The sequence below is a fragment of the Pyxicephalus adspersus genome, chromosome 3 (genome assembly GCF_032062135.1).
Source record: "Pyxicephalus adspersus chromosome 3, UCB_Pads_2.0, whole genome shotgun sequence".
NCBI lineage: Eukaryota > Metazoa > Chordata > Amphibia > Anura > Pyxicephalidae > Pyxicephalus > Pyxicephalus adspersus.
Window position 1 is genome coordinate 19,204,619 of NC_092860.1, and position 9,313 is coordinate 19,213,931.

The 9,313-nt window shown below is 38.7% G+C and overlaps 1 protein-coding gene across 1 annotated transcript in view; it reads left to right on the forward strand.

Annotated features, from left to right (window-relative positions):
* The window catches only part of DDX27 (DEAD-box helicase 27), a 15,298-nt gene that overhangs the window by 4,658 nt on the left and 1,327 nt on the right, over positions 1-9,313 (forward strand). Inside the window, exons 7-19 of the mRNA XM_072403773.1 lie at positions 674-779; positions 2,092-2,265; positions 2,962-3,112; positions 3,421-3,520; positions 4,413-4,554; positions 5,137-5,290; positions 5,384-5,465; positions 5,950-6,127; positions 6,217-6,323; positions 6,938-7,034; positions 7,457-7,551; positions 7,630-7,747; positions 8,641-8,737. Of these exons, the coding sequence (XP_072259874.1) occupies positions 674-779; positions 2,092-2,265; positions 2,962-3,112; positions 3,421-3,520; positions 4,413-4,554; positions 5,137-5,290; positions 5,384-5,465; positions 5,950-6,127; positions 6,217-6,323; positions 6,938-7,034; positions 7,457-7,551; positions 7,630-7,747; positions 8,641-8,737 (1,601 nt within the window). The remainder of the gene's footprint in view (positions 1-673; positions 780-2,091; positions 2,266-2,961; positions 3,113-3,420; positions 3,521-4,412; positions 4,555-5,136; positions 5,291-5,383; positions 5,466-5,949; positions 6,128-6,216; positions 6,324-6,937; positions 7,035-7,456; positions 7,552-7,629; positions 7,748-8,640; positions 8,738-9,313) is intronic.

Genomic DNA, 9,313 nt, shown 5'->3' on the forward strand with positions numbered 1-9,313 from the left:
TAAATTGGCACAGGGTTATCAGAAGGGGAATAATCTTTTAGAATCTTTTTTTTCTAGATTTTCCTCCTTTAAAATTGGGTGCGTCTTATATGCCGGAGCGTCTTATACGCCGAAAAATACGGTATTTGACCAAAAAAGTGTGAGTATATCTATTATACATTTTTTTTTAAAACAAAGTTGACAAAAGGCCTTTTGTTTCATCAGGACAATGCGCCAGCACACAAGTCAGCTGTTGCAATGGTCACAATTCATGGATGCGGCTTTGAATTGTTAGAACACCAACCTTATTCGCCAGATATGGCCCCATTGGACTATTATCTATTTAGAATTTTAAAGAAATACCTAAAAGGGAAGAAATTTGATTCTGATGATGATGTCATCAAGGCTGTTGAGGATTTCCTTGAAGGCCAAGATGTTGAGTTCTATAAAAAAAAAGGTATAAAGGCCTTAAAAGAAAGATCTGAAAGGTGCATTCTGCTTCATGGGGATTATATTGAAAATGTATAGAAAAAAAAAGTTCCTACCTTCTGTCTTTATGGTTGAGGCTCATTACTTGTCAAACAGCCCTTGTATAGTAATTACAGTTTTTGTGTTTAGCATCCAACATGCAATGCAATCTGGTACTGGTTTCAATATTTTGATATTTATGGTCCTGTACTTTGTTCTATTACAGGCAATATCTGCTCTCAGCTTCACACAGCCCACCCCTATCCAGAAGGCCTGCATTCCTGTGGGATTGTTGGGAAGAGACATCTGTGCTTGTGCTGCTACTGGAACTGGTAAGCCGGGAATTTATGGGAGAATGATGTTTATTAAGCTTAAATCTAGTTACAAATGGCACAGATTTTTTTTTTTTAATCTAGTTACAAACAAGTTACAAATGGCACAGATTTTTGCAACTCTTTAGTCCCTTGTACATTGTAAAATATATGTTTAAATGAGACATGTAACTACCTACATTTGCCATTGTTCTCTTGTGGTCCCTGTACAGCAAAGCAGACTGGCAGCTAGTTGGCCTTTCTTTGGTAAAAGCTATCATTTTCCCCTATTGATTCATAGCATTGATCAGTGTTTATCAACATAATATGAGTCACTCTGTCTCAGATTTCTATTTGAGTTTGCCAGTTTTGTAGAAGTAATTGCATTTTCAGCTTCCCTTCACTATATTGTCATCGCCCAGGGTTTCCATTAATGCATGGGTGTAAGCCTTGGCCACCCCTAAGATTATAAGGGATTTCTGTAATTCATTGTGCTCTTCATATCTCTTCATATCAGAAGTTCATAACTGGTCCCTCATTGCTATTTATCTTAAAAGAGTCTAATAGCAGACTTCCTAATTCACTATAAGGTTTAATTAGATTTAATCTAGATTAAAGGGAAATGTCACAATCGGTATTTTTTTTTTTTTTGCCACTCAGGTATACACATTTTTTCCCTCTACAATAACCTTAGGAATCCCATCTTTGCTCTGCATTCCCACATTTCAGGCAGCTTCTAATGGTCCCAAAGATGTTTGGAAGGCAAAACTCCACACTAATCTTAATGGCTTTTGTTATACTAAAAAGATCCAGGTTTTCTGCCATTCTCTTGCTATCAGCAGTCCTTCCATTTGTGCTCTTGTCCTAGGGAGAGCTGCTTTCCTAGTCCAATCGCTTGCCCACAAGGAAAGATACTCAAATTGGCAGCCTGGTACCCTCTAAGAAGACTTATTAAAAGCTGCAAAAGTCCTACTTTCTAGAAAAAAGAACAGTAGAAAGTTACTAGGGCTATCTATGCCAAAAACTAGCTCCAAAGGAAGAATCTATTCTTCAGACATTCTGCTATATTAGAATTTCTTGAGGTCATAATGGAGCAGGGTCTGACTTTTAGCTAGCATCCTCAAGGTCCAGTTAGCAGCCCATGGTGACAACAGTAGCTTTAGATTTTTCAGGGCTGCATCTTAGAGCTTTACTTAGTGGATTAGACTACGTAAAGGACCCCTTCCCCATTCCAGTTGTTTCTTGCCTGTGTTGGGTGGTGTCACTTTTTTAAATGTTGTAATTAAAGTTTTTTTTTTCTTTGTAATTAATTAGTTTGAATTTCTCTTGACAGGTAAAACTGCAGCCTTCATGCTTCCAGTTCTGGAGCGTCTCATCTACAAACCACGAGAAGCTCCAGTCACTAGGGTCCTGGTTCTGGTCCCAACACGTGAGCTTGGCATTCAGGTGCATACAGTTGCCAAACAGCTGGCCCAGTTCACAGAGGTTACCTGCTGCTTAGCTGTGGGTGAGTTCACTGTGTATATTTTATGGAACATGCAGCCCATTACTTTAAATCATAGAATACACTGTGGTTTAATGTTTCTTTTAGGAGATGACAAACTTAGAAACTAAAAGTCCTTTTTAAGGAAAGATACAAAGGTGGTCACTGTAACAAAAAATCATCCCACTAAATTTCTAGAACTTTCTAGAACATATTTTTCAAACTGTACTTGTGGTAATTTGGAGGTGGAATGTACAGGTGCCTAAACACCTTTTAACTTCATTAACATTTTTAGAGCTCTGTGGGACATTCAAAAGGGGATTTTTTGCTGTGCATGTTGCATGCTTGTGCTGTGGTCTACTGCAATTGGCTTGTAAGGCTCCCATCTTGCTTAAGTGACCGGGTCACAGCATAATCATGAATGATGCGGCCGCAGTTTGCATAATAGAGCATCCTGATTTAACTGACTTAAAGCAAGTTTGACTTTTTTCAACCATTGTCTCTGTTGTGTTGCCATCTCCACATTGTCAATTTCACCTTTAGGGTGGTGCTCCAAGTGGAAAAATGGGTAGCAATCCCTGTTTATTGTTTTTTTGCTGGCAATCAGACTATTTTTCTTCTAAAGATATACTCCCCTTCAGTTTTCTTATGTTTTGCTGTGTTTGTGTCCATCTGTTTGTTTTATTTTGAACTTACACTAAGTCATTCCTTGTCTTCTAGGTGGTCTGGATGTTAAAACACAGGAAGCGGCCTTAAGAGCTGGTCCCGATATCCTTATTGCCACCCCTGGTAGGCTCATTGACCATCTGCACAACTGCCCTTCATTTAGTCTTAATGCAATCGAGGTTCTGATCTTGGACGAAGCAGATAGGTAAGAATATGTAGATAAGGTACTTGAGTTTGCAACACAGCTTGTACTAATCCTCTGTAAAACATCATCAGAGAATTATTTTAAAGCCCATTGCATAGACAGCATAGTCTTTCTTAATGTGTGTGCTGGCTTCATGAAAACAAGAAGCATATTCTTTTTTTCCTGTAGTCAAGCAATGTGGGGAAATATAGCACCCATTTATCGCCCCCCCCCCCTTTTAAATTTAGGTTATTTCACCATTATATCTTTATTATTTTGGTCCGTATACATTGGTCCAGTGATCATCAAAATGTGATTTTTCTGTGCAGGATGTTGGATGAGTACTTTGAAGAGCAGATGAAAGAGATCATTAGACTTTGTTCCCACCAGCGACAGACGCTTCTTTTTTCTGCAACTATGTCTGAAGAGGTAATGCTTTTATATCTGTTTTTACCATGTTGTGATTTCAGACCTATTTAAAACAATGCAACAAGGGGTCAGTCTGGTAAACAAAAAAGTAATAGTTGGTGGTCAGAGGCCTAGTTCAGCCCTGGGCTATATGTCTAGAGATTACTTTATTTCTATATTACTATATATGACTTTTTCTGTCCATCTCTGAGTGCAAACTGTTTCTGGTTGTATTTGTGTGTCTCGGATTCTCTTGTTAACTTCTCTGCAATAGAAAATAATAGAAAACCCAACAAGAGAAATTAGGAACTCAATTCTATTGGCGAAAGCAGGTATGCAGACTGAGGACCGCAGATATATTTATTTATCTCTACATGAGTCTTGTATGGCTCCATAACGAAGATTTGGAGCAGGTCCAGGGTGACCTGGAGTCAGGAAGTGAGTAGAATGATGCTGGTCATGAGACTTCGAACATCAGTTGCTAAGAAGGAAGTACTGCAAGATTGACCTCCAGCTTAAAAATAATTGGTACAGCAAAAGCTGCTTTGTTCATTTTTTCTAGGCTGGAGTTCTTCTTTAGGAAATTGCTAAAAAAAAATCCTTAAAAATTGACTTTGATATTTCCTCCTTTCAGATAAAGGCAGGAGGTTATTGATCTGTATTCTGATCTAACATTACAAGATGTTGACTCTTGTGATGTTCATCATATACATTTTTCTTTTAGAGTAATTCTAGAATAGGAATAAAGGACTATCAATTTAGAAGGCAGGCAGGGGACATATTTTGCAGAAGTCAATGATCATATATCATAAATCCCTATTTTGTCCTTGGATCTTTTGATTGTATTTACTGGTAATGGGTAAGGTAGTTTCTGCTTCAAATTTTCCTTTAAGACATCTTGCATTCCTTACAGGTTCAAGATTTGGCTGCTGTGTCCCTCCGCAATCCAGTTCGCGTCTTTGTAAATAGTAACACTGACGTGGCCCCATTCTTGCGCCAAGAATTTGTAAGGGTCCGACCAAACCGTGAAGGGGACCGTGAAGCCATTGTTTGTGGTGGGTAAAAAAAAAAAATTCAAAATTTTTACTTGCAGGCTTGAAAAGTTATAAATTGTTTATATATGTATTATAGTCTTCAAGCTGAACTAAACCTAAAAAATTAAAATTGCAAGCAGGCAAATTTTTATTGTAGAAGGGACATTTTTTCTTACCTTTCTGTTCGTAATCTTCTCTTGAATCTACTGTAAACTGCACATGTGCATCTTAGCTTATGATCCCAAAATAAATGTGTACTGGGAATGAATGATCCTTCCGCATGCATGTTAAACTATTTTAGCCTTGCCAATCAAGGTGGATGAAGACCTGAACCTGAAAGAATGGGTAAACATATCTGCACCGGCTATAAAGCAAGGAGAGATCCGTTTAGTTACGCTTTCATTTCCAGCCGACAAGTGAAGTAGGTTTATGAAGCACAGTGGGTGAAGGTGATTTTTGCACAGTGATTCAACGCAGTGACTCTTTCTCACTCTCCTTCCCTGCTCTGTTCAGATTGCTTGGTTGCGTAGTTTATTTAGAGAGAGAAAGTCTGAAGGCAAACCACCATATCATTTTCATTTATTTTTTTATTTTGTTTTCTAGCTCTCCTAACCCGCACTTTCCAGGACCACGTCATGCTGTTCACACAGACCAAGAAACAGGCACACCGAATGCACATCGTGTTGGGGCTAATGGGTCTGCGAGTCGGTGAACTTCATGGAAATCTCTCACAGACACAGCGTCTGGAGGCCCTCAGGTAACAAGCTTTTTCCTCTAGTTTAGATCTAAATGGATCCTAAAACTACTGGTGTTTTCCCCTGTACCTATGCCCTTTACTTCTGTTTTGCAGACGATTTAAAGATGAGCAGATTGATATTCTGGTGGCTACAGATGTGGCAGCTCGAGGGTTGGATATTCAAGGAGTTAAAACGGTGAGTTGAATAGTAACTCTATGATATGTTCAGAATGGTAGACACTACTTTTAGTAGGAATTCAGTGAGTGATTGTGCTTGGCCTAAAACTAAAGTGGGTCATCCCATAACCTCTACTAAAAATGCAAGGAATGTGCGATTGGGGACACCTTATAAAAATACCAGTTCCTTGACTTTAACATTCCAGAGGCTCCAGCACTTTTAGATTCGGTGACTTTAAGGAAAGTATTCAAATTAGAAAAGACAACATGTAGTTGTAGTCAGTCAGTGGTCAGCAGTGGCAGCTTACATTTGTTCCAATGGTAGAAGTGTTATTTAAATTTAGCAGGTGATGTTTTTAAAATACCTTGCATGGCAGCTCCCTGGAACATTGGGATTAACAATAGATGGGCATTAGACACTAGGGAAGGCATACACTAAAAAGGCAATGATAAGCCCTATAAGGGTTCTTATACTCCTTCTCATGTTTTTTTCACTCATTCAGGTAATTAATCTAACTATGCCCGCCACAATGAAGCACTACGTTCACAGGGTTGGTCGTACTGCTCGTGCTGGCAAAGCTGGGCGATCTGTGTCTCTAGTTGGTGAAGAAGAAAGGAAACTACTGAAGGACATTGTTAAAAAGGCACAGGCCCCTGTGAAGGCAAGAATCCTTCCACTAGGTGAGATTGGCTGGTAAGATGTTGGGTAAAATTTCAGTAGGATGACTGGCTCTTGTATTGTATGTAACATTTTGGGTGTCTCCTATCAGATGTAATTTCCAAGTTTCGGGACAAGATAAAAAACATGGAAAAGGAGGTCTATGCAGTACTGCAGCTTGAGAAAGAAGAAAAGGAGATGCAGAAATCTGAGTCTCAGGTTGGAAGTGCTTTTTGTGTTGATCTGAAATATCTGCATGCATAGGGATATTTAGTAATTTTGTAAAATAATGTAGATGTGTAGGCTCACATAGGTCACTCTGGAGGAGAAACTGACTTATTACAAAAACCCCAAGTCCAAGCTGGTAGTAATGAACATAATAAAGAAGAAAATCCAGCACACAAGGAAAGATTATAGCTTTTCTATAAAACATATATTAGACCACAACCTTAACCTTAAAATATAGGTAAACCCTAGCAATGAACTTCCTGTAAGTTTGAAAAAAAAGGATATTTTGGCATATCTTTGAAGTTATGAAGTCTTAATTTCTGTAAAATATTACATTTGTAGGTTTGTATACCCTTTATACGGGTGATCACAAACATTCCCCAGCACTCGGTCTGACACAAAATATTCTACTTTCAGCGATTAGAACAATTAGGTTGAAACCAGAAACAAAACTAACGCTAAGAACTAGAAAAAGAAAGTTTTACTATACACTTGTAATTCATAAAAAAAAAATTTGGTGGAATGGTCAGGACGAAGTTACTACAGATCACCTGCAGAGATACAAGGATTCTAACTAATGATAATCACATTTGTTTGCTTTCTAGATCAGTTCAGCAGAAAAGAAATTGCATGACGGAAAGGAAGCTCAGGGCCCAGAAAGAAGCTGGTTCCAGACCAGGGAAGAGAGAAAGAAAGAAAAGTGTAAGTACAGGAATTGCCCAGCAGATGGAGCTTTAAGAAAACCATAATGCATCTTTGGACTTTTTGCAATGCCAGCAGCAGCTTGTTGTGTTCCAGGTACAATACATTTATGTGAGCCGGTTTATTCTCCAAAGGATTTGTATTTTGTTTCCATCTATTCCTAAGATTTACAGCCTTGTCAGACAGTAGAGCCAAGTTGTTGACCTTGACTTCTCTACCGTAAAGCAGTATAAGTTGGTTACTTCCTGGCCCCCAGAGTTAACAAACAGTGAAGGAGGAGCGGCAGCAGCATATGGATGTGCTCTTCCATATTGGTTGATATGGTTATGATTGGTTGATTTTTTTTTTTTTTTTNTTTTTTTTTTTTTTGTTTTTTTTTTTTGGTAATTTTTTTTTTCTGCTTACTTTTTTATTTCTTCCAGTGTCTCATGCTCTACAGGAGTTTGATTTAGCACTGAGAGGAAAGAAAAAGCGAAAGAAATTCATGGCAGATGCTAAAAAGAAAGGAGAAATGACGGTAAGATTTAGAAGAAATACTGTTTAGATTCTTTATTTCTGTCTCTGCATTCCTATGAACTGTCTTCTCTCTTTGCAGGCTGAAGAACGCTCTCAGTTTGAGATATTAAAGGCTCAGATGTATGCAGAACGTGTAGCTAAGAGGGATCGCAAACCCAAGAGAGCGCGGGCAATGCCTGAGGATGATGAATCCGCAGGTAGGTACACTTAGGGATTGTAGTTGGTAACAATGTAGTGATATATTGTAATTTAAGGAGACCTGTCATGGGAGGAACATAAAGGTTGCACTTTTTTTAAATGATAGTTGCCAGACTCTGTTGCTTCAGTACTTATATTCACTGGCCTGGAACAAGCATGCAAATAAACTTTAAATCTTTCGGCTCTGCAGTAACTAGATCAGCAGGCAGCTAGAATTTTTAGGGGGAGATAAGCAATGCCAGTCCATTTATTTCTTCTAATTGTTTTTCTTTAATCCATTTTGATGATCTTTACTATGAAGCAGAGTTTCTATACACATATATTGACAGCTTCAGCTTAGTTTTCGATTTTCAATACAGTGATGACTGGCTAGAACATGGTTGGGTATTGGGAGTGAATGTTTTATACATAAGAATAATATACCCATGATAACTTGGATCCTCATATAGACATCCTATATTAAATCAACGCTTTGGGGGGAATATTAGACCAAAGAAGCAGTTAGTCATATAGGCACCAACAACTTGCATTCATAGTTGTCCTTCCAGTGCCATCTCAAGTATGTAAGTACTAACTAGCAGAATCGTCTGGTTTTTAGTGAAATCAGTTCACTAGAAAGGTGACCTTTGTGACCACAGCCCAAAAAATCTTAGAAATCCACATTGTTCAGTTGTCACTGGAACAAAAATGGAAAGGAAATTTTATATTGGGGGCACCTGTGCACTTGACAACTATTTAAAAGGGTGCACAACACTCCCTATTGTCTCCAAGACACGTAGAGAAGGGAAATCGATCCAGTGGGACACTAAAGGCTACTTCCCACTCACTGTATTTAAAACCTGTTGTTGTTTAGGCATACAGCAAATCATAACACAGCTTTCTACTGTTTTAGCCAAAGCATCTAAGCCAAAGAAACAGAAGAAAAACACAGTGTTTGATGAGGAGCTAACAAATACCAGCCGCAAAGCCTTGAAAAAATACAGAGCCGGGTAAGATATTTTATTCATCCATCCTTTGACAAGAAATGGTTTACTAGGAGGATTTTGTATGTATATACAAGTCTGGGACTGGTAAAAATATAAAGAAACATAATATCACTAGTTTGAACAAGGTGATGAAGCAAGTCTGACCAGGATTTCCATTATGACATTGATTATAGCTTAGGCCACACTATATATAAAATAGAATAATCCTGTCTCTTCACTGAGGTTTGTGCATTTTTTTTGCACTTTACCTTGGAGCCAAAATTCACTGTTACCCATGCAAGGAGGGCCACCAGGGGGCAGTGTATGATGAAAGCTTAAAGAGGAACTAAACTGAAAACAGGCGTGAGATTGGGTGACGTAGGATGGAAAAAAAACCTGCCGATGGCCGATCTCTGCGCATGCGTGAGAAGGGCACATTTTTTCTTTGAGCGAAAAAGGCTCCTGTGCTCGGGTATACGCAGGAGCACCCAAGAGCCTCCCGGAATGCCTGACGTAGGTAACCCGGGAGGTTTTGCTCATTCTCGATCGCCTAGGAGGTCGAGAATTGGTGGCGCTGCGCCTTTTTTTTTTTTTTTTTTT